At 38.5% G+C, this 24,585-nt stretch overlaps 1 protein-coding gene across 5 annotated transcripts in view; it reads left to right on the top strand.

Annotated features, from left to right (window-relative positions):
* The window catches only part of TJP1 (tight junction protein 1), a 158,713-nt gene that overhangs the window by 130,710 nt on the left and 3,418 nt on the right, over positions 1-24,585 (top strand). The window contains exons 10-28 of one of the 5 annotated variants that reach the window (XM_062501141.1): positions 836-972; positions 3,383-3,488; positions 4,297-4,447; positions 5,014-5,122; positions 5,744-5,963; positions 6,351-6,535; positions 6,668-6,763; positions 7,185-7,267; positions 8,294-8,504; positions 9,042-9,142; positions 10,068-10,421; positions 10,835-11,086; positions 11,797-12,696; positions 13,028-13,122; positions 13,628-13,852; positions 19,758-19,940; positions 20,594-21,061; positions 22,306-22,523; positions 22,828-22,911. In XM_062501141.1, coding sequence (XP_062357125.1) covers positions 836-972; positions 3,383-3,488; positions 4,297-4,447; positions 5,014-5,122; positions 5,744-5,963; positions 6,351-6,535; positions 6,668-6,763; positions 7,185-7,267; positions 8,294-8,504; positions 9,042-9,142; positions 10,068-10,421; positions 10,835-11,086; positions 11,797-12,696; positions 13,028-13,122; positions 13,628-13,852; positions 19,758-19,940; positions 20,594-21,061; positions 22,306-22,523; positions 22,828-22,911 — 4,178 coding nt within the window. Of the gene's footprint in view, positions 1-835; positions 973-3,382; positions 3,489-4,296; positions 4,448-5,013; positions 5,123-5,743; positions 5,964-6,350; positions 6,536-6,667; positions 6,764-7,184; positions 7,268-8,293; positions 8,505-9,041; positions 9,143-10,067; positions 10,422-10,834; positions 11,087-11,796; positions 12,697-13,027; positions 13,123-13,627; positions 13,853-19,757; positions 19,941-20,593; positions 21,062-22,305; positions 22,524-22,827; positions 22,972-24,585 lie in introns of all 5 variants that reach the window. The other 4 variants (XM_062501140.1, XM_062501142.1, XM_062501144.1 and 1 more) reach the window with 4 other exon arrangements.

Here is a 24,585-nt window from a genome sequence, read left to right as displayed (position 1 = left end):
TCAGTTCTGCTGTGGTACAGCTGGTAGCTGTAGCTTTATACAACAGTATAAGAATACCTGATCTTTTAAACTCAAGGAGTAGAATTTAGTTTCTATAGAATTTTCCTTGCTTTTATCATTTAAAAACAAGAACTTCCTTAAACTTCTCCTAAATTCCTTCCATTTGCACTCCAATTGTGCATATGAAATGTATAAGAAGCAAGAAATTGTCTTTTGACTAAAATGTGTGGATGAGAAGCACTCCCTTCTTGTCATAGCTCTGAATTGAAGGCCTTATCCTCTCTGAGGAGATGAGAAATTAGGAATATATTTACATGGGCCTTGGTAGGGCTTTGCTGTGATAAAAGGTGCCACACCAGCACTTGTGTTTCAGGGCAGCTGACACACAAAGGAGCAGATAAATTAGCTTGGTCACAGCAAAGCCTAACAATGAAGTCTAAAAAAACCCATTATTTCTATAGAAGGGGGTGAGGAAAAGACCATTGTAGTGGATTTTTTTCCTTTCTTCCCTTTGCTTCTCAATTGCTTCTGTATCTATCAATATACAACTCTTGTGTGCTTGAAGCAGAGAGCAGTCTGTGTCACCATGTGCTGCTGCTCTCTTAACTGCCATACCTAGGGAAGTCCTTTGTTAATGTGCTATTAAGGACAGCACAGTAAGATTTAGAAATGGTGAAAAGTATTAATAATGTGATAATCTAAGAATAAAATCTTCCTAAATAGTAATGGTGATACATTACCCTCAACTTGATGAATTATTTATTCTTTAGTCTTAGTAGACTGAGATCATAGAAACAGTTCTCTATGCAGAGTGGAATCTTTTTTTCTAATATAGTCACCGAAGCAGAGAAGATGAGAAAATAACTAAACCAGGAGCTGTCTCTACACCTGTAAAGAATGCAGATGATATTTCTAAAACTGTGGAAGAGGTGACAGTTGAAAGAACTGAAAAACAAACTCCACCACTCCCAGGTAAAAATATTAAAATATATCAATTATGCATGTTGTTGAAAATGGGTGACCAGTGAAGACTTAATGCTCTTGCATATTTGTGGAATGACTTTCAAGTCTTAAAGCAAACCTAAGACCTAATTATGTTTATTTCTGAGCACACATAGTCTTTGTAATCATAATCCCATTTATATCTTAAGAATTTTAGTCCTGAAAACCTAAGTATTGTGGGGTCTGTCAGTATATAGGGGTCAGATTTCAGTGTTTAGGGTTGTAGTTATAAGTGATGGTTGTAAAGAGTTTTGTACTGATTTCTCAGGCAAGGTGAAGATCTGTCATTTCTGAGTGTTCAGCAGTAAATGTGTTCTTATGGGTTATTGTAGTAGACTGTATTTGTAACAACGATGTAGTTAAGCCTGTTTAGAGCTGCTGTTCCCAAGATAGAACTTGAAACACTCCAAAGTGCTTTGTTCATGTAGCACTTAACTAGAGTTCTGGACCAAGAAGGCAAGTTAACAAATGCAGTACAGTTAATCAAATCAGAACAAAATCCCATTTCTTTTTCCCAAAAGGGAAGGATAAGCTAAATGGCTGCAGATAAAAGCCAGATGGTGTAAAAAGGGGGGAAAAGACAAAAATACAGGACACTGTTCTGGGCAGGTTGGCACTTGCAAGATTTTTGTTTACAGAATGAGGCATTTTAGTGAAATTGCAAGTGGGGAAAGAAGCTGTGCAGATGGCTTGCAGGGAGCTGTTACTGAAAGGCTGGGTGCAATGAGAGAAAGCACATTCAAGCTTGAAAATATTTGAGGACCCAAGGGATGAGCAGTGACACTTGTGCACATTGTAGATAGTAGATAAGTAAAGAACTGGAAGGGTTGTGATGTTGATAGACTCTGAGAGATCTTGAAAATAAGAAAAGTAGGTTTTCTGATACAGCAGCCATTATTAAAAAGATAGTCATAAGAGGTGACTTCTTACAGCAGTGTTTTGAAGAGAGGCAAATGAAGTAATTTGTATTTGCCAAGTTGGAAAAAGATGTGATAGTGAGATTAGAAAGATTAATTCTGCATTTCTGTAAGGTATTGAAGATTAATAATTGGCATAATACCAATCCAGCCACAGAGGCAACCCTTAAGATGGTTCTTAATACAAAATAATGTACTGATAATTGGTCTGAGGGACTAGCAAACAAGTGATAAATGGTGTGGGGGTTTTGTTGGCTGGTGGGAAAGGAGAACTGTTCTGTTCTTGCATGAAGAGGCACATGGAAATAGTTTGGGTGGGACGAGTTTCAGGCCAGTGCATGAGGCTAATATTTAAATTAACGCCTCCAGATAAAATTCAGTTGCCCAAAATAAACTGAGTTACAGAAGTGTAGCAAAGGGCATTACCCTTTAACAGCCTCACAAAAGCTCTAGGGAGAATGAGGTTCCTTCCAAGACTGTAATGAAAATGTTAGAGAAGTGATTGGCAGAATCTGTGCTGCTTTGCTGTTTGGACTAAGGGCAAGGGTAAGATGACTGTCATAGTTGATTGTGTCAAAGAAGGGTGGGAGGAAAGTATTTGTTGGGAGGGATCATCAGAGGCTTAGCCTAGCAAAGGTTCATTAGAGACTTAAAGGAAAATACTGTGTTACTGTACGGGAAGGACCAGAGACACATTAGAAAAAAGCATAATTACCCAGTTGTTGTCTGAAATTCCCAGTATCAAACTACTCTGTTCAGTGATTTGAAAGGAAGATGGTGCAGTTGTTGGTAAGATCAGAAATACTAGACTAGTTCAAAATCAGCCTTGTTTGAAATCAAATTTTTTCTAGTGTGCAAAAATGAACCTTGCATATAAACTCTTGTAATATGACCAAGCATTTCTCAGAGAAGAGCCCCTAGTAGTGCTCATTGCTGAGGGAAGCCTGCAGCAGCAGTTTCCTTGCAGGAACTCCAGAGAAGCTCTGCAGCAAAGCCATAGTAGGTGCAGAGCTGTAGGAACCACCAGCTGGACCTCAAGACATGTATAGTAGACTGAGGTTTTATGGTATTTTCATTTAAAATATTGAATTCTTGAGTGAAGAGAACCAATGGAAAATGAAGAGGTTAGGTCAGAGAAATAAGGTTAAAAACAGAAGGGTTGGAAGTGGTCTTGCCTTCTAGTTCTCGTCCTTTTGCAGTGTTCAGATTTCTTAATGAAGTGCAAAGGAAGTTGGGGAATGTTTACTGAAGTAGTAATTAGGCCAGTAATCACACTGCTCTGAATGGCATGATGAGTGTGTCTTCTGTTGTAAGTTTTCTAGTATTTTACTTTTAAGTGAGGCTAAGTGGAGTAGAGGGAAGGCTACTGAAGAAGTCACTAACTAAGTCTTAACTAATTTAAACTTCACATTTTCATTTTTAATTTAACAAATGGACATTGGAAATATTTGGTATTTTAATAGAGCCAAAGCCAGTGTATGCACAAGGAGGTCAGCCTGACGTGGATTTACCAGTCAGTCCATCTGATGGTCCTTTACCCAATTCAACCCATGAAGATGGAATGCTTCGGTAATGTATCTCTGAACTCAATTTGTACCTGCCTGGTTCTTAAGCAAACCAAACTTCTATCCAGAGTGGTCAATAACCTCTCTCTGTGCTCTGATATCATGTCCAGTGTCCTGACCCTTTTGTTCACAAATAATAGGATGAAGCCATGAGATTTATTCCTGAGCCTTCTTGGCACTTACACTGTATAATATACCATTTTAAAGTCTATTCATTTCTATGGAATTTAGCCTTTAGGATAATCAATAGGTGAAAAGAATTTGCTGGGTTTGTCTCTCCCTGGGCGCTCTCACTCCTTTCCTGTCCATGTCTCCAAAGAGAGGAAAGTTACTGTAGTAAATTCTTTACCTTTCATAGTAATTGGAGAGCAGTGAATAAAGGTTACTGCAGAAATGTGCAATGTCCCAGCATGGAAATAAGTCTGTTTCAACTGGAATCTCCTTTATGGACATTAGTGTGCAGGAGAGTAGATTCCAGTTTGGTTTGACCTCAAATTCATCTTGATCTCTTCTGAGTCAAAATAGAGCTGTATGCCAGCACAGCTCTTTAAAAGGAAGAATGTTTTTGGAACAGTGTCTCACATAAACACTGAGTGTAAGACAAACCATACTAAACATGTACATGCAGGTAGGTTTTCCTGAGTGCTGCTGCTGAACATGTTGTAATGCTGCAGCTGATAAGCAGTTAATGGTATGTACAGCAAAATATCCACTAATTGACTAACAAGCAGGTTACTTCTTTGCATGTTTTGAACTTACCAGGATATTTTATGCTATTACACAAGTAAGTGGAATATTTTCTGAATTTCTAGGCCAAGCATGAAACTGGTAAAATTCAGAAAAGGAGACAGTGTGGGCTTGCGACTAGCAGGTGGCAATGATGTTGGCATATTTGTAGCTGGTGTTCTGGAAGACAGCCCTGCAGCAAAAGAAGGATTAGAAGAAGGAGACCAGATTCTCAGGGTATGTCAAAACTGTTAGCATTACCAATGTTTTGTTGTACCAAAGTAGGTTTTCTTTCTGTAGGATTCAATATTTTGCCTTTGTAGTTTATACACAGGTGTTTGGTTTTTTTCTGTATGTATTTATTAGATGACCTACTAGGAGTAAGACCTCCTTTTACTGTACTGTTGCAAAGAAGGTTAGTAAGTTTTTTACATTAAATTTTGTAGACTAATTCAGTGGATAAATTTGTTTGATTTCATGCTGGGTGACAAAGTTGTCAGAGTGCTCTGTGGGCTACTGATGTATATAGGTGCTCCATAATGAGTAAAAAATGAACAGTTACCGATTATCCTGGAAGCTGTGCTTTTATTGAGAAATAAAGTGGGACTCTCTGGAAGTACAAGGGGTATCTTGAGATACATGCACTTGGTATGTATGAAATTAAGTAAAAAAAAAATCATACCAATAGATTCAGATTTCCTGTTAATTGTATAATTTTATAATTAATATTAATTATAATAATTGTATAATTAAATCTCTGTAATAATGTCATATGCTAAATCAAACTGCTTCATTGATACCAGGTAAATAATGTAGACTTCACAAACATCATTAGAGAAGAAGCTGTCCTTTTTTTGCTTGATCTTCCTAAAGGCGAGGAAGTAACCATTTTGGCACAGAAGAAAAAAGATGGTAAATATTTGTATATTGGCAATGATGTAGTAGACTGCTTGCAACAGCATTAAGAAGTCTAGTGAACAATGACTGCTGGCTTGCAGGAAATTGGCACCTTAGATTACTGGGTCCTTTTGGCTGTGGGATAGGTGGCCACTACAGATGGAGTACAGACTGATATGGTGCCAGTTTACACAAGTCCACACCCCCCTAAACAAACAAACAAAACCCCAAACAAAAAATTCCTCTTCAGAGATAACCCCTATCACCTATGTAACATCTTGGCATTATCCTTAGAGGAAGTAGAACAGTCAGTTGTAGTTATGCCATTGAAAATGACTACTATGTTGATATGTTTGTACATACAAACTTTTCTTGAGATTAATTCCTTCCATGGTGAATCCAAGCTTGTGCTTGGATCAAAATTTTTGACTATAAAGGTTGAATTTATGTTAGTAGAGTTTACTGTAAATAGTTTTGCTGTTTAAAATAGAGCAGCTCTGAGACATTAAGGCTTCTTGAAGTAATATACACTTAGAACAAGGAGAATTAAGGTGAGGCATTGCTTTTTGTAATTCTTGTGAGCATTATGACATCACTTATATTACACTTGATATTTTGGAATTTGTTTTTTTCCAGTTTATCGTCGCATTGTTGAGTCTGATGTAGGGGATTCTTTCTATATCAGAACTCATTTTGAATATGAGAAGGAATCTCCTTATGGACTAAGTTTCAATAAAGGTGAAGTGTTCCGGGTGGTGGACACTCTCTACAATGGCAAACTGGGTTCATGGCTGGCCATTCGAATTGGAAAGAATCATAAGGAAGTGGAAAGAGGTATCATACCTAACAAAAACAGGTACGATCTTGCAATAGTTAAATTGCTGAATCAAACCCACAATTTTAAATGGTATCTGTATAATGAATGACTGGACTTCCTTGCTGGACACAAGGTTATAGAATTGGTTCAGTAAGAAAAAGTGAGAGTGTAAAACATACTGAAGAAAAATATCTGTAGATTTGCTTTTGACTTTGCACAGTCCACAAATAAACTTCCTTTTCAATACAAGAGACAAGGATATAATAAGTTTTAGAAATGTGATACCAGGCTCAGTAGTAGTCTTGTAGTTCATAACACAACAAAAGCTTGGTTCAGCCAGTGGCAGTGGCTTTTTTGAGAGTTTAAGCTTGCTAGTCAGGCATTAATTCCGAAGCTGACTTTTTGGTAACTTTGTTGTCACCCTAGAGCTGAGCAGCTGGCTAGTGTACAGTACACACTTCCAAAGACAGCAGGAGGAGATCGAGCAGACTTTTGGAGATTCCGAGGCTTGCGGAGCTCAAAAAGAAATCTCCGGAAAAGCAGAGAAGATCTTTCTGCCCAACCTGTTCAGACGAAGTTTCCTGCCTATGAAAGAGTTGTTCTTCGGGAAGGTACAGCTTTCCTCTTCCTCCACATTACAGGTTTCTGTGGTTTGGTTTGGAAAAGCCAATGCAGTTAAGTGTATCTTGCATTTGGTTTAAGCAATCTGTATGTCTTGACTTTTCTTTTTCCTTCAATTCTAGCTGGGTTTCTTAGACCTGTAACCATTTTTGGTCCAATAGCTGATGTTGCACGGGAGAAACTTGCTAGAGAAGAACCAGATATCTTTCAAATTGCAAGTAAGTGTAAGATTATTTTCCTGCAGTTAGGAAATAGTTAGCTTTCTTTGGCTAGATTGTTTCTACATTATTACTTTAGTTAACGTATTTAACAAGTTACTGACAATGTAAAAGAACAGACTAAATGTAAGTTCTTCTACTACATTGCTGCTGATAATTCTCTGAAGACGTATTAGTTCTGTTTATAGCCACCTCAAATTTCATTTTAATTCAGTACCTTATCCTGTTTCTAAATGCTTTTTTAAAGATGTGATTTTTATGGCCATAATGGTGGGTAGACTTTCGTGTACGATATGTAACCAGAAGTGTCTTCAAGCTGAACTGACAGCTTGAGCTATGAAATGGTTTGCTTTATCTTAATAAGGGAATGTAGAATATGTTGTAAACTTACAATAGGTTTTTACTGTGTCCCCTTTACCAGAAAGTGAACCAAGAGATGCTGGTACTGACCAACGTAGTTCTGGCATTATTCGTCTCCACACTATAAAGCAGATAATCGATAGAGTAAGTCTTGCATTGTCACTGGACTTCTAACACAGGAAAAGTAAAGCTGGTAACATGAAGTAAAGTGTTTTGTTGGGTGTTTTAAATGTAGAATGGTAGCTTACTGTAATTGCTTGAAAAATAACTTTCTCGTCTCTGTGTTGGTTAATAAAAAAATCCCCACCACCCTTCTTCTCCATATTAATAAATGCAGCCTGGATGTACTTCTAGGCTTTGTTCTAGAGGCTGCTGTCCTCTCTGCATTAAGGCTCTTTGAAGCTGCTTCCTCTTTCATTTAAAGCCATGGTGTGACATTATAGCTAGAAGTGGTTGCTTTATTTATGGTGTTATTTTTGCCACACCCCAGTGTACAAATTGATCACTTGTCATAATTCTTTTGTGTGAGGACTAAGAAAGGGTTCTTCCATCTCCCTTAATATCCTTAAGACTTCTACCATTAGTGCATTTTATGAGGCTCACCTATTTATTTCCTTACTTAAAAACAAACTGGAAGATTTTCACATGCTGAAGTATGAGAGGGAAAAAAAGCTGTTATAGCAGCAAAGTCAGTATGTTTCATGCTGTGTGCCTGACTGCATTGAAGAAAAGCTGGCCAAGTTCTGAATTCACAATGACTTTTTTTTTTTTTTTTTTTTTTTTTTTTGTAAAAAGGAAGATAGAAGTGTGTAGTGGGACTGTTTGTGTTTCGGTCTTTGTTTTTTTCCCTATTTACAGAATGCTGATAGGAAACTATTTTTTCTATTTCAGTGTCTGCTTACTTTGAGGGGATTTTTTAAAACTAGAATTAAATGTAAAAAATCCTACAGTTACACAGTGGTCCTGTGTTTTCAAAATATATATGCCTTTTTAGGATGGTATTGGAATTGGTTTGGTTTTTATTATTCTCTTAATTCAAATAGGAGGAGGAATTAAATCAGTACTTTGAAGCAATGAATTCTGTAAAGATAATACAAAATTAGTTGGAGTATGTTAAAAAAATGACATGTAGAACATAAATGATTAACTTTCTTGTCTCTGTCACTACAGGATAAACATGCTTTATTAGATGTCACTCCCAATGCAGTGGACCGTCTGAATTATGCCCAGTGGTATCCAATTGTAGTGTTCCTAAATCCTGATTCTAAGCAGGGAGTAAAGACCATGAGAATGAGGTTGTGCCCTGAATCACGAAAAAGTGCCAGAAAGCTGTATGAAAGAGCTCACAAGCTCCGCAAAAATAATCACCATCTCTTCACAAGTAAGTCATTAGACAGACTGGATTAGAATTTCTGAGAGGGAAGGGGAGGCAAGAAGAGAGAAGCTTCTACCTCCAGAATTTTCTGCAGGTAATGGAGCAGGTCAAGCAGTGACAGATTTGCTCAGGCTTCCTCATTCAGTAACCAGTAGTTAATTGTTGTGTGCATCATTTGCACATGACTGCACAATTGTAAAGCTATCTGAAACATCAAAATTACATTTCTAATAGATCTTGTGGCTCTGCAGGATCATCAGCCAAAACCAAAACTTGAATAAATAGGAAAATGATGTAACTTTACTGTTTTAGTCTGGCTAAACTCAGGCTTCTCTTTATTCCAAGCTACTGTTATTCAGTGTTTGTTGTGGAATAACAGGGAACCATGTTTTCCAACCAAAAAAACCATGTCAGGCCTTAAGGTTGATTTGGATGCTAATGTTTATATCACTTTTAAATCTCATCGTTTTTATTACTCATGGTACAGATCCCTCTTGTAGTTCTGAGAAAATCATAAGTCAAACTAATCTGCTGTACTTCTAGCTACCATTAACTTGAATTCAATGAATGAAGGATGGTATGGAGCTCTTAAGGAAGCAATTCAGCAGCAACAGAACCAACTGGTGTGGGTTTCAGAAGGAAAGGTAAGAAATAATGTCTGGGGGGAAAATGGCAAAACGGTATGCATGAGAGGTTTTCTGTGGAGATCTAAAGTAGTAATGCCTCCTGGCTGTGAGCTGCTCAAAACTGATTTGTCACCACATTAGAGCACTTAATCTGGTAATGAGAGCTATGCAGTTGTCCTTATGCATGTAGCAGTGTAGTATGGGAGCATTTGCTCATTGGCATTGTTATCTGGAGGATATATTAATGCTGTGAAGATTTTGTGGGAATTGGATGGATTTTCAGCACAGGACTTCTGGGAATTTCATTGCATGGGTGCTCAGGGCTGAGACTGCGTAATGATGGAATATGCTTTTCATTATTATAAAAGCATATTCATGCTCTTCCTGACCTTTCTGAGAACAGTTGTAAGAAACACATGTGAAATAAGTTAGTATTCTATGTTCCCCATGACAACTCCACTTACCTTCAGCTGCATGTTACTCTATGCACATTAGGTCCATCCTCTTGAAGAGCTATTATAAAGTGAAGTGCCAACTAAAAGTAAGCAAATAATGAATCAGATATTGTTATGGGTTTTTTAATTAGATCTGGATTAGACCTTAGCTCCTTATATGTACCTGCAATATCTGATATCATAAAAGCACTTTAAAGTGCAACTCTGTGTTTTTCCAAGCACTTTGATATCTGTGGACACCTCACTTTTCCCCCCACCTTACACTGACAGTCATCTGATCCCTTAGTAAAAGGATTCAAAGAGCTAGGCTGCAGATAAGTCTTTTAGGTCTAAGTTTAACATATTCAGTGATGGAAACCTGATTTCTTGTCCTCTGTGATGATATTGATACTGAATTTGATAAAACTCCCACATTCTACATTGCAAGAGGAAGGGTGTTCTTTAAAAGGTATTTCAATAAACGTGTACCCTAATTTTGTTTGCCACAGGCAGATGGTGCTACAAGTGATGATCTTGATTTACACGATGACCGCCTTTCTTACCTCTCCGCTCCCGGCAGTGAGTATTCCATGTACAGCACAGACAGCAGACACACGTCTGACTATGAGGACACAGACACAGAAGGGGGTGCTTACACTGATCAAGAACTGGATGAAACTCTTAATGATGAGGTTGGGACTCCTCCTGAATCTGCTATCACACGCTCCTCTGAACCTGTTCGAGAGGATTCTTCTGGAATGCATCATGAGACTCAGACTTACCCTGCTTATGCATCTCAAGCTCAGCCACAGCCAAATCTCAGAACAGACTCTTCAGGATTTAAAACAACTACTACTCAGCCGGTAAGAAAGTCATTTTATACACTGACCACAATATACCTACTTCAGGTTGCAAGTTCTCTTGAATAAGAAATGTCCATTTATATTCTGCTTACCAGTGTTATGTGTGCATACAAGACTCTGTCAACAGCAGCAATACATTACAGTGAACTGGAGAATCAGCTTGCCCTGCCTATTGTAGTGACTCATTGACAGGAAGGGGATTGAAGTACCATTCTACCTTGATTAAATGTTTTGCTTTTATAATCTTCAACCTAATGAATTTCTGGAAGTGCTAGTGCATGATACTATCAGTACGTTTCATTCTACATCTGGCTGCATTGGTCAGAGCATCACTTAAATTATTTTAATATAAATCAAAAATTCATACATTGATTCAATAGCAGTATATTTAAAATATTTTAAACACTTCACAGAAAGCAGAAGCCTCACCTGCAGTCCCTTACCTTTCCCCGTCGCCTGAATCAAACCCTGCAACCTCATCAGCCTCTGCAGTAAATGCTAATGTAAACCTAGCTAATGTCAGACTGGAGGAGCCTACTGCTGCTCCTTACAACTCTTACCAACCACAAGCGGGCCCCTTAAGAGCACCGAGTACTGAGGGAGCTCATGTAGTACTAAGAGACCAAGAGCCATCATCCTTATCGTCGCATATAGATCCAGCAAAGGTACCTGTGCCACATTGTTGTGCTGATTTCCTGCTGTACATCAAGCTAGCACATGATCTTTGTTTTGCCCTTATTTGAAGAATTCCTTCTAGTATTTTTTTTCTCCTAAGAGAATCATGAAGGTTACAAAAAACAGTTCATCTGAATTGCTGAGCATCGTGTAATGTTTTGTGTGCATGGCTTCAAATTCTATCCTTTTCACTTCTCAAAAACATCACTTTTTTAAAAAGGCTGCATTTTATATTTTGATTTCACTTTACATTTGACTTCCTTAGCTTGTTAACATTCTCCTGTTTATGGGGCCTCAAGAAAAATCTTCCTTAAAATTTAAATCATGCCAAATTGTTGATCATTAAGTTAAGCCCAGTTTGTTGGGTGACTTTATGTACTTCTTCAGCAATGCTAGAACTATCTTAGTGTATTTCTGTATTTCATTTCCACTCTTTCCACATTCTGAAAAAAAGTGTGTGTTTCCTCCCCCCCCCCCAAACCAAACCCCAGACATGAGGCTATTACCTTTGTCTTTCTCTTCTAATCTGTTTATTTGTTTTTTCTTTAAAGTATGACTAAAAGGGTTCTCTTGAATCACCAAGTTCAGCTTCCTCTGGTTGCAAACATCTGCATCAAATTGTTCTAATATTCAAATACCATCTTTCAACTGCAGCTGAAGTTACTCTTCATTTTAGCTGAGAAGAGTCTCTCTCTTACAGGTGTACCGAAAGGATCCATACATTAATGAAGAAGCATCCAGACAAAGCTACATCTTAAAACAGCCAGCAATTAATCACCCAGTACAGAGACAGGAAAGAGACCCAAATCTGATCTATGAATCCCAGGCTCAGTATGCAGAAAAGCAGCCGAGTAGGGATTATGAACAATCAACATATAGGTATGACTCTACAAACTATGTAGATCAATTTTCTCGTGGTTATGACCCTCGCCTGCATTATGATGACCGTGTGCCTCCCTATGAGGAGCACTGGACATACTATGAGGAGAAACAGCCCTATAACCAAACAAGAACAGCTTATGAAAACCAGCCTCCTAGGGATCTTGATTCCAGACAAAATCTAGAAGAGAGCACAGAACGCAGCTATTACCCAGCACAACCTCGTTTTGAGGAACCCCCTGCAATGAGCTATGACAGCAGACCTCGCTATGAGCATGCACCCAAAAACTTCAGCTTACCACAAGTGCGATACGAAGACCAACACACGGTTGGATACGACGCCCACGGTCGATACAAACCAGAAGCTCAGCCATACCAGTCAGCCATATCTCGGTCTCCTGAACCCAAGCAGTACTTTGATCCACACATAAGGGGCTATGAACAAGGTCCTCCTCAAGCTTATAATGCTAAAGCTGGACAGTATGAGCCTTCTCATAGCACTTCAGGTGTTTCTCTTCCTCCTCCCCCTTCATCACAAACCAAACCAGAAGTTTTGCCTTCCAACAGTAAACCACTGCCTGCACCACCATCCCTAGCTGAGGAAGAAGAAGATCCAGCCATGAAACCGCAGTCTGTGCGTAGCAGGGTCAAGATATTTGAAAGGAGAAGATCCCCATCTTTGGAAAAAATGAAGGATGTGAGTGATACATCAACTGTCAAGGTAAGTTATTTAAGTTTTTTAGTTACTGCTTTTTTGCTAATGATACTGGACTGCAAGAAGTAAACTATTGTCTAAGAAACAAAGCTTTACTGCTTGTGAAATACTGCCTTTTAGCAACTTAAATGTGGTATGTTCTAAAAGCAGAACCTGAACACTTGTGAAAACACTGCCAGTGGTCTGGCTATACTGGAAACTCCTCTAATTCTTCTTTTGCTAGTACTTGTTTTTTCTTTTGAAGGAAGGGAAGGTAGTCTTAGTTTTCTTAATCATAAAGTGTTTTATCTTTCTAAATGTTAGAATTTAAGAGAATATGCTGTGTTTTTCTTAACAGCCTCCAGAACTAGCACCTAAGCCAGCACTCACAAGTGTGAGTGGTCCGAAACCACCTTCTCAAAGCCAGTATGAGCACGAGAAAACAACTTACAGGTAGATGCACAACTGATTAAATTTAGTTTTCAGTATGAGTTTAGAATAATCAGAAACACATTTTAGTGCTTCAAATTGGAATCTGCAGAGAGGAGTTGGAGTGTGTCAGTATGGTTTATGTATCAATAGTAAAGCAGGACATGAAGTCAGCTCTTGTGGGTGTGATTGCTGGGAGGTGGGGGAAAGATACAATGATTTCTCAGCATTTTTGAGGAAGAAACTTAAGTATCTCTGTTCTACTTTTTTTCTATCTTTAATTGAGCTAATTAGAAAGCAAAACAAAAGGGAAAAGGTAAGGTATAAAGGAAATAAGAATTTTCTATACTCATGGTATGTCACAACCGTCTAATTTCCATGCAATAAAAATAAAAAGGCAAGGTGTGTAATTATAAGAACTACATGTTCGTTGCTGTATTACGAGCTAGTTTATAACATAGAATTGTAATTGGGGCACTTATGCTTGTGTAACTGGGCAAAGCAACTGTATATTATTCTTCTTGGTTAGGGCCCCAGAACCACAGAGACCTCAAATGAAGCCACCTGAAGATATTGTGCGTTCCAATCATTATGATCCTGAGGAAGATGAGGAGTATTACCGGAAGCAGCTCTCCTACTTTGATCGCAGGAGTTTTGAAAATAAGCCATCGGCACAGGTTCCTGCCAGCCATCACTCTGAGCCCACTAAACCAATACATTCACAGAATCAGCTGAATTTCAGTAATTATTCTAAGTAAGTTTTGGTTCTTTGGTTTTTTTTTTTTTCTTTTTTAATTTGAAAAAGGAGGGGGGGCATCTAGGACTGAAACAGAAATTCTGCCTGTGTTCAGTGGAGTTCAGGGACTTGTACTGAGATGAAGTTTTGTATTCGTGAAGTCTGAAGTTTCTGTTTAGGTGTCTTCAGTTCAAAAACAGATACCTCTAACTTTTTTAGTTTAGTAAATTAATCATTTTTGAAGATACCAGGGCCTTCAACATGTTACTTTTACTTACGACTTACTAGCATGCAATCATGGAATTGTTTCGGTTGGAAAAGACCACTAGGATCAAGATCAATTCCAACCATAACCCAGCACTGCCAGGTCCAACACCTAAATCAGTCCCTAAGTGCCCCATCTACACCTCTTTTTACCTTTAGGAATAGTGACTCCACAACTTCTGTGGGCAGCCTGTTCCAATGTCTGATAACCCTTTCAGTGAAGAAATATTTCTCAATATTCAACCTAAACTCCCCCAGCATAATTTGAGGTCACTTCTTATCCAGGAGAAGAGACTGATTGTGCCACCCCTGGCTACAATCTCCTTTTTAATGAGTTGACTGATAATGTCTTTCCTGAGCCTCCTCCAGGCTGAGCCCCCCAAGCTCCCTCAGCTGCAACTCCAGCCCCTTCCCCAAGCCCTGATGCCCTTTTCTGGACCTGCTCAATGTCCTTCTTGCAGTGAGGGGCCCAGAACTGGACACAGCACTCGAGGTGTGGCCTCAGCAGTGCCCAGTCCTGTGGGACAATCACTGCCCTGGTCCTGCTGGACACATCATGGCCAGTCCAAGCCAGGTGCCCCTGGCCTTCTTGGCCACCTGGGCACACCTGGCTCATGTTCAGCTGCTGTTGATCAGCACCCCCAGGGCCTTTTGCAGCTTTCCACCCCTCTGCCCCAGCCTGTGGCACTGCAGGGGCTGGTGTGACCAAGGGCAGGACCCAGCCCTCACACAGCTGGCCTCAGCCCCCTGATCCAGCTTACTCTGCAGAGCTTTCCTACCCTCCAGCAAATCAATACCCCCACTTAATCTGGAGTTACCCATGAATTTACTGGGGAAGTGTTCTCAATCCCCTCATCAAGATCATTGACTGTGTTCTGTTTATGATCATAAGCAGGCCATAACAAAGTATTTGCTTAGTCTAATACAGTAGTGCTTATACATCTTTCGAAGCAAAGATTTTGATTTATTCCAGCTCTGTATGCATTTGTTCTTGTGCACATTAGCCATGTTTGACATTAGGAAACTGAGCCTTAAGGGAATATTGCTAAGGCCAGAATTTAATACGTTGATGGAAACATCTGTTTCCTGTATTGTATTGCTTCCTTGATTTGGAACATTTTGATACAGAAATTGTGTGAAAGCTCAATACACAGATTTAGCTCAGGTGAAGAACTGGCTATTTTGGAGGATACTTCCACAAACTTTTTGAATGCTCTCCACTGTTAACTAAATTTGTTTTGATTCTGTAAATTTGTTTTGAAACTGTAACAAGATGTTTGTAGCTGTTACTGTGAAAAACTACCTTGGCTTGCTGCAAGCAGCCTGAAAATTGGGTGGTATTGAACCTTTGGTTTTGAAGTTTTGGTTGTATTCTTGCTTGAAGCATAGACTATTCAGGTCAAGCCGAAAATCTGGCAGACTTAATGTAAATGAGATCTTTAGAATGAAGTAATAAACTAGTTAGCTAAAGTTTTATAATGTTGAGTCTTTGTGCAAGGTATCTTTCATGTACTTGATACACTGCATTCCAGTGCTTGCCTTAAAGGATTTGAGCTGGGACTTGGGAATCCAGTTCTTATTTGTTTAGTCATTGTCTGTTATCTACCAGTGTCTGTCTTTGTTACCTGAGAATGTTGGAATACTCAAAAAAGCTTGATAGGTTTTAAAGGTTTCATTTTTTTTTTTTTCCCTAATGATGTCTGTATTGTATGTCTGTAACCAGTGCTGAGTCTCAGGCAAGGATGCTTCTTATCTTTCCTTTGCATTTGCCCAGTGTCTTCTGGTGGAAAGATGAGAGCTTAGCTGATCTGCTCTCTGGGCATCATAGGCACAGACATAAGAAAACTGTTCTGACTGGCCTCGTAGCATAATTGTCAAAATTCTGTCACGTACAGAATCCAGTGCTCCCCGCAGATGATCCATTTTGGGCTGTAGGCATGGTGTGTGTTGCCATTGAAAATGCAAGTCATGCTTTGGGAGAAGTGTTGTGAGCTTTCATCAAGTGATTGTGAGAACTGTAAAATTCTTCAGATGGAGAGTGTTGAAAGCTTTCATTGTACCTTTGTTATTCTGCAGTGTTGTCGTGGTGCAAAGCATGAGAGACAGACACGGCTATTAAATTTTTGGTGCAGAAAAGCTCATGGTTGAAAGAAATTTTTCCTTATTTCTACCTACTGCTTCTGCCTGCTGTGACACTTGTACTCTTCGGCTGCTCAGTTGTGGTTTTATTTTGATCACGAGTTAGTGTATAACTTCAGGACTCGTACATATGGGAAGGTGACCTCTTACTGCCACAGAGAAGTAAGATAATACTGGTTTGGAGGCTGACAATTTCACGTATCATGTGGGACAAATGTGTTGTGTTTTTGCTTTGGGAAAGAATGTAACCCTTAACAGGAAGGGACAGACATGGGAAAGAAAATTTACCCAGGGTAGTCCAATGCAAATAGACAAGTACTAAAATATTAATGCAAGCAGAAAGGATAAACAAGGATGCTGTTCAGTTGGACAGTACTGCCTCTAGTACACTGCAGTGTCCTTGTGTGGAAACACAAACCAACTGCTGTCTTGAGAAAGCATTCATGTTTAGGACCCTCCTTTCACCAGCTTCCACATTGTTCCTGTTACTTGCTCAGTCTTAATCTTTTTTTTCCCAGTGAATTTCTATGGTAATTACTATTCTGTGAATAAACTCTTCTAAAAATAAACAGGACTAAATTTGGATTATACAGGAACTGTTGATTATGCAATCTCTTGCTTCTGAATAATCCGTATAATGTATTTGGGTACAGAGGACAGATTTTATTTATTCATGAGCAATAGCTACAACTTTTTAGTGTTAAATATTAATGTGAAACATCAAATTATGTAAAGTTCTTTGCCACTGAGTAAGTGTGGTGACAGTATGTATTTTTCCCACTACAAATTCTTTTTTGTCGGGGGTTTATTTTCATAATTTAGGAAACTTATGCCATTGCTAAAGCTGCTTTTAATACAGATAATGCCATATCTGCATGTTACAGTTATCAGGAACTGTAAAATAAGGGATAGCTCCTCTTGATGTAAGAAAATAGTAGAACTTGTAAATGGGTGTGTTTCAGTGGCTCTAGTTGAAGCAATTTGTGGCAGATATCCCCATGGCTGAGTAGTGGATTTGTTGCTGCTTGGTTCAGTGTAGTTACCTGTGGTAACTTGACATGCCACAGAGCGAGGTAACTGCGAGTTTCTGTACTGAGTAGGGTTAAGAGTACTCACAGGAGCAGCTGCAGCCTCAGCTGAGGAGGCAGTGAGGAACAGCATCCAGACTGCTGAGTGTCTGTTAGCTGGAGTCTCTTGGACATCACAAAGCAGTGGCTGTTGCACCCATAGGCTTAAAACCTGGGTCCCACTGGTTCATTCTAGGGGTTCCTTTCTGCTTCCTTTTCAAATTGAAGTAGCAATATTGTAATGAAGATTAAGTTGGAAACGAGTTAGAAAACAGCCTATCAATAGTTAGGGGAACTTCATTTATAGGCTTAGAAGCTGTAAGGCATCACTGTGCTGCAGATCACTTTTACTGCATACAGGTTCTAAGCAATGTGGATGGGATTGTCTCTGACCCTGTGACAGAATGTTCTTCATACTAGCCACAATTTGGTGCTCTCCTCCCTTCATCAAAAGGCACTGTCCTTTCACATTTACTTGTTCCTCGGGATGCTGACATGCAGTTCTGATCAGTGTGGAGTGTGTTGGGTTTTTTCTGCAGGCTTTTGCAGGGCTGCCCTCCCCTGGTTACCATCTCTCTCTGGGAAGCAGTGATTTCAGGTGGGCACTTTCCTGAGAGAGCAGCTACTACCCACCTGGAATAAAGGCAGCTGGGAGTGAGCATGCAGTAATGACTCGTGTTGCTGGGTAAATGGCTTTAGATAAAATCAGTGTGAATAGAAACTTTGGGATAGATATAAAATAATCTTTTTGCAATTCTGGTTTTAGAGATATGTTCGTACATATACTGTTCAAATCACTGATCTTCTTGATTCATGTGGTGATCAAGCAGACTTTCAAAAGTTACCAGGCTTTCTTAGTTTTATAGCATACTTCTCTGAAGCACCAAGATGGTTGGTGTCTAGAGTTGTTGCCTGTTAAGTATTTATGAGCATACAAAAAATGAAGGAATGAGGGAAAGCTGTCCTCATGTACAATGTATTTTCTTGGTACACTTAAGCAAGGTAAGTGTTACAAGTCAAGGGAAGCCATCAGTATACTTATGGTTCTCCTTCTCTCCTAGTATTCATAAACAGTTCTAAGATGTTCTTTTAGATACTGTTGAACTCAACCAGAAGCATTTTATGGTATGGGCTCTCTATTGGATGAGCTGATAGTGCTGGAGAACCAGTTGCTATGAATGTGCAGATCTGCACATCCAGATCTGCAGTACAATACAAAATTACTGTCATTCTGTGAATGTTATGGCTGAAGAAGTTTCAAATTGGACCGTGTGAGAGGTTGCTCGTTTCTTTCAATATATTGAATAACTTTGTTTGTACAGATTGTAACAAATGGCTTTATGTAATCTCATTCTTACTTTTAATAACTGCCAATACAAGAACTTGACTACCTCCTAATTCACTGGCCAAATCTCATATTTTATATATATAATTATATATGTATATTAATACAGTTTGTGATCATTGAACACATGCTTATGGTAAAGGTTTTGTCAGAAAGCTCTATGTGAATAGTGTCTCTGTTTCAGCAATCTCATCATATGACAGCTTCTAGGGCTAACATAAAACTGAAGAAATGTTATGCTCAAGATAGAATGACTATTTTCTTTCATTCTTCTATTGCTGTTTGCTTTGCCATCAACTAGATTTCTTGGCTCTTACACTAGCTATGACTGCTTGAAAAGGAACATCAAGTGGTAAGACTGTTGTTGATGTGAGGATGTTTTCAGGTGTCCTCTCACTGTTACATTTCATCACAGGCATTATGTGCACTTAAAATTTGAAACAGACAAATTCTGGAAGTAAGTGCAATAAATATATTGGGGTCCAAAACTACAAGTGTTTGTGAAATCAATCATTTTTTGAAGTAAATCTGTGGATAAACATGTCTAGCATAAGAAAAATGTTTTGAAAATAAGATTTTAAAGTTACATACACTATGCACATAAAGCTAGTGAAGCTTAAGCTGATTGCATTTCTAATTAAGATGGCATTGTTCAAGTACTAGGTGTATTTAAAGAAGTTACACTAGAATCTATTGTCCCGTTGGCTAATTATGCTTTTTAAAAAGAACCCCCCCCAAAAAAGTGGATTTACATTTTTCTTTCAAAACCCCATGAAATTAGAGAAAACTTTTAATTGAAATTACTCCAAATGAAGTTGAAAAATTAATATCTAGTAGGCAATTATGCAAATACACCTGAAATGTCATCTGCCTTTTGTTTGCCTTGGTTTGTGTTACTAATCTTCTAAAGGTCAATGTTGTCTGAATCTCTTGTGCTTATCAATAAATGTTTTTACACTTGAGACAGGCTATTCAAGAAAATAATGTTTTAATGTTTATAGGAAGAGATGGAAATCAGGTGATCATAGAAGACAAAAATAGCAGTGAGCACAGGAGCTGTGAGGAAACGAAACAGTCAAATGTTTGGTTTTTAATTCTGTTTCAACAGGGGGAAACCAACTGATACAGACTCGGTGGATAGAACCGTTGGTGAAAAACGCTATGAGCCAATCCCTCAAGTTACAACTCCTCCTCCTGCTCCTTCTGTCCAGTACACACAGCCACAGTCAATTAATAGTCCTGTCCTGTCTCTCCCAGCACACCACAAGCCTGCGCTTTCTGAAGGTGAGCAGTTACAAAGCTGACCTTGTGGGAACAGCTATTGCTTGTCAGGTGCTTGTGGGGTTCCTTCACCATGTCTACATGGGTGACTATGTTGTTCTCTAACTGAAACATGAAGTAATAGTTACTGAAAATAGTTTTTTACTGTAGTGAAATTGAGTTTTATGAAATTATTTTGTGATTCTGTCTGAAACCAGGTAGCTTCCAGTTATTAGTAATACCTGTAACTGTTTCTGTTTTCTCAGCAAAGATGAAGTAAAACTTCTGGGCTTTGGACCAGAATTCTTCTGACTTGAGTAATAGTTGTAGGCTTCTGAAAACAAAAGAAAAAGTTGTTTTCACTTTCACGTTGAGGGGGTTGCCCAGTTCAATTGAATTTTCTGGTTTATGCAAGCGCACAATGGTATTTCAGTACTATTTTTCTGGGGGGTTGATCATGATGTAAATTAGTCTAACCTTTTTATTGAAAGGACATACCATTGTCTCCATCATGTTTAATGAAAGGTTAGATAACTTGCCCAGATGTACAAAATGCAATAGGAGGACAGATGATCTAAGAGAGCTAAGCTGAACCTTATGTATTTTATATTGAAGATTAAGAAGTGACTAAAATGTTTTTGTGCCTCAGTGTGTGACTAGACGTTTCCGGTGGTTACTGACAAGTTTGCTTATTTTAATTTTCATTGCAGTTAACTCTGTGTCTGACCCTCCTCCACCTCAGAATAAGTCAGCAATTTTCAGATCCTCTAGAGAGGACACTGTGCAGTCCACTTTTTACCCTCAGAAAAGCTTCCCTGACAAAGGCCCTGTTAATGGAACTGAGCAGATTCAGAAAACAGTCACTCCTTCCTACAACCGCTTCTCAACCAAGCCCTACACGAGTGCTGCACGGCCCTTTGAGCGCAAGTTTGAAAGTCCAAAATTCAACCACAATCTCTTGCCAAATGAATCTCAGCATAAACCAGAGTTGCCATCAAAATCTTCAAATTCTCCTCAACCGATTTTGAAAGCACATAGCTCATCGCAGCCTTCTGACTTTGAGAGTGGAATGGACACCTATGCTGTACAGGTCGACAAGCCTAAATATCAACCAAATAATGTTAATGCTGTGCCTAAAGCCATTCCTGTAAGGTAAGCTGCTGCTCCTTCTCTTTCCACTTGTATATCTATGGGCCATCTGTGAAACCTGTGAAAAATGCAGCTTTTTTATTTCTGCTTCCTGTTTCTGTTGATGTTGTGGTTGAAAGATGGGTGCTATGATTCTAAATTCTGCCAAAGGATAGATACTTAGTACAGGGACACAGAACACATTATCTTGCATACTGTCACTAGATAGTGGCATGACTTTTACTTCCTATTTCTAACAAATTTTCCTGTAGACAGTAATAATTTGTCCTCACAACCTATTTCCAGAAGATAGAATTAATTTCTAAAGATAGCTATTGCACCAAATTGTATTTGTTGTGTGCTTAGAGATACCTCATGGGGGCATGCAGATAAGGGATACTTCAAACATACTCGTGAAAAGAGAAAGTAACTTTTGCAGTTTCATATTGGTGCTCTTTACTGTGAAACAAACCAGCAGCTGCTTAATTGCAGCTTGTGCTTGCCTAATATGCTTTAATGTATAAGAACTATGTCAAGAGCAACAGATACTGTTACAGCCTTAAGCTATTTGCTTCTGCAGTCCAGTGTTTTGTTAATGTTTTATTTCAAGATAATAATGTGTGAACCAGACTTACAATTTTGCTGTTTGTCCTATATGTTCATAAGCACATAAGAAATGTTTTATGCTAGGTAGTTCTGTAAACTGCTATATTTTGGAGTTACTGGTTGAGTGAAATTCTTTTGAACCTGTTCTGAAAACTTCATCAAGGTACCTTGAAGTTACAAGTTTCTCCTTAGTTATAGCCTGGCAACCTGGAAAAATGTGTGTAATTTTTCTCTTTTTTTAGTAGGTTTGTTTTGTGTGTATATATATATCTATATATATATATCAGTTGAAGGGTTCAGTGTGACTTGAATAAGAATTATTATTTTATTTTTTTCTGGTATTAAAGTCAGAATGGGGTTTTGGGACAAAACACAAACTTTCCAATGTCAGTTGTATTTACTTTTATCCAGCTGAATGTGTAGCTGGGGTAAGCTCTTTCTGTATAATGCCAGAAGCAGACAGTTGGAAACACAAGATTCAGGTGGTCTGAATTCTTGCTTGAACTGTTTTGCTGAATGTTTTCAGAGTTTGATTTGGTGCTTTTTGTTTGTTGGGGGGGTTTCTTTCTGTGTTTTAGGGGTTTTTTGGTGGAGTTAGGTTTTTTCCCCCTACAGTTTCAGGAAGGAAAGGCTGATAAAACTGCTAGTCTTTGTCTTTTCAGCCCTACAGCACTTGAGGATGAGGAGGAGGAAGATGGACACACTGTTGTAGCCACAGCAAGAGGTGTATTTAACAGCAATGGTGGTGTATTGAGCTCCATAGAGACTGGAGTTAGTATTATTATACCACAAGGAGCCATTCCAGAAGGAATAGAGCAAGAAATATATTTCAAAGTCTGCAGAGACAACAGTATACTTCCACCTTTGGATAAAGAGAAAGGTAACAGCTGGCACTGTACACTGTTCTGTTATGTAATACAGTTATTTTCTAACAAGAACAAAACATAATATAAAAGTAACCTTAACATGCTTCAGTAGTTTTCATTGTGAGACTGTAGTGTGTTCTACTGAAAAGTCACTTGAGTGAGAAACAATCTTGTGCTTTTCTTTGCAGACAGATCTAAATTTTCATTTTTTTTTTCTCTAAATTGAGTTACTGAGTAGGTCTGCTGTGTAATTGTGTAATATTTTGAATTAATTTCATGGCAAGTCAAGTTAGAAATTTTTCTTTCTCTTCACTCTAGGTGAAACACTTCTTAGCCCCTTGGTAATGTGTGGGCCTCATGGACTAAAATTCCTGAAGCCAGTGGAGCTGCGCCTGCCACACTGTGCGTCTATGACCCCTGATGGTTGGTCTTTTGCTCTAAAATCCTCCGACTCCTCGTCGGGTATGCTGTCCTCCCTCTGTCCTTTTGGGGCTTTTGGGTGCTATCGTATAATTTAAGTTATTTTGGCTAAAGGTGATGCTGTGTAATATAAAAACTCAATCATTGTATTTGTGTCGAACTCTCCCATTTCACTTTCATTACAAATGTCTTTCTTACATTTACTCATGGTGCAAATTCATAGCTAGAACCATGATAGCAGAAAAAGAGTAATATCTCTAGTCTATTAAATATTACCGTATTTTTCTATTCTGTCTTCTTTCTTGAGGACTGCTGCAGCTGAATACACTTGAAATGATAATCGCACTAAAATTGAGAGGAAATGAATATGTACCTCTGATTGGCCTTTGTAACATAACTGGTGTTTGTCTGTTGCTTAATTAACCATATAGGACTCTGGCAAATCTTAACAATCTGCATGCTCATAAATCATGATTTAACGCTTGTTAACTGTTTCCATGTGTGCAAGTTGATGCTAACAATTGGGTCATTTAAGAAAACTATAGTGTTCAGTAAAAGCATTTACAATTTATTCTAATGTAGCTGGTTTTTCCAAAAGACTTTTCTTGCTTGCTCCTACCTATCTCTCCTCTACTGCCTTTATCCAGAAGTCTCTGGTTGATAGTAAAAGTTGCAACTAGGTTGCAATTTTATTTACCTGTTCATTTTTACCTCACTGTGGCTTTCTGGGATGAGGGAGAGAATGTGTTGGCTGAAATTGTCAGTGAGGAGCCTAATTGAGAATTCTGGGCAAGTTTCAAGCAATTTCATGAAACGGTTGTGAGGTTACAGAGATTTAAAAAGGAATGTTTGCACATCTGGGGAAAAAGTCTTAAGGTTTTATTCAGCTACTTTCAAAATTTATGGTGGAAGATTCAAGCCATTAATGTGCACATGTGATCTGAGTACTGAGTGAAAAATGTATTTCTGAATACAGCATTTAAGCCACCATGTATGCATATTTTCTGTCACTAATGTATCTGTCACTGTCAACACCAAAGCACTGATGCTTTGAAAGATTAAAGCATCAGTCCCCTTCATGGGGAATCAATAATCTAGACGTATTAATGGCAATAATTTTTAGTTGATTTTTATAAGCTATTCTATGCATGTGTTGCATGCATCTATTTAACAATGTGTGTATACATGGCAGTGTTAAAACACGGGCTCATAAACAATAGGGTCCCAAAAAATATGACAACTATGTACAAAACCAACACAGCACTTCCTTTGTAACTAATAGCACCTGTTCATGAACTTACTTGAAGTGAAGGGAGAGGACTCAAATGATCTTAACAATAACTGAAATTACTGAGACATTTTCCTCCCTTTCCAAAGTGGGATGTGTGTGTGCGTGCATGTGTGGGTGAAAGCAAGAGCGTGTATATTTAAACCCTAACACTTTCTGTACTGTAAATATATAACACCACATTCTGTTAATCTGAAATGGGATGTATATCATAACATTGCTCTTTTGAGACAAACTTAAAAATTAGGCAATTCTGTCTTATGATATGTAAGTAGACCATACTGTGTCTTAAATAAATAATTGTTTTCTCTCTTTCTAAATTAGTTGGTTATGGGACTCTGATTCTTGGGGTGGCTTTATTATAACAA

This window comes from Cinclus cinclus, chromosome 13 (assembly GCF_963662255.1).
Source record: "Cinclus cinclus chromosome 13, bCinCin1.1, whole genome shotgun sequence".
Classification (NCBI taxonomy): Eukaryota; Metazoa; Chordata; class Aves; order Passeriformes; family Cinclidae; genus Cinclus; species Cinclus cinclus.
Note: the sequence above shows the minus strand (reverse complement) of the source record. Positions and strands in the feature narration are given on the sequence as shown.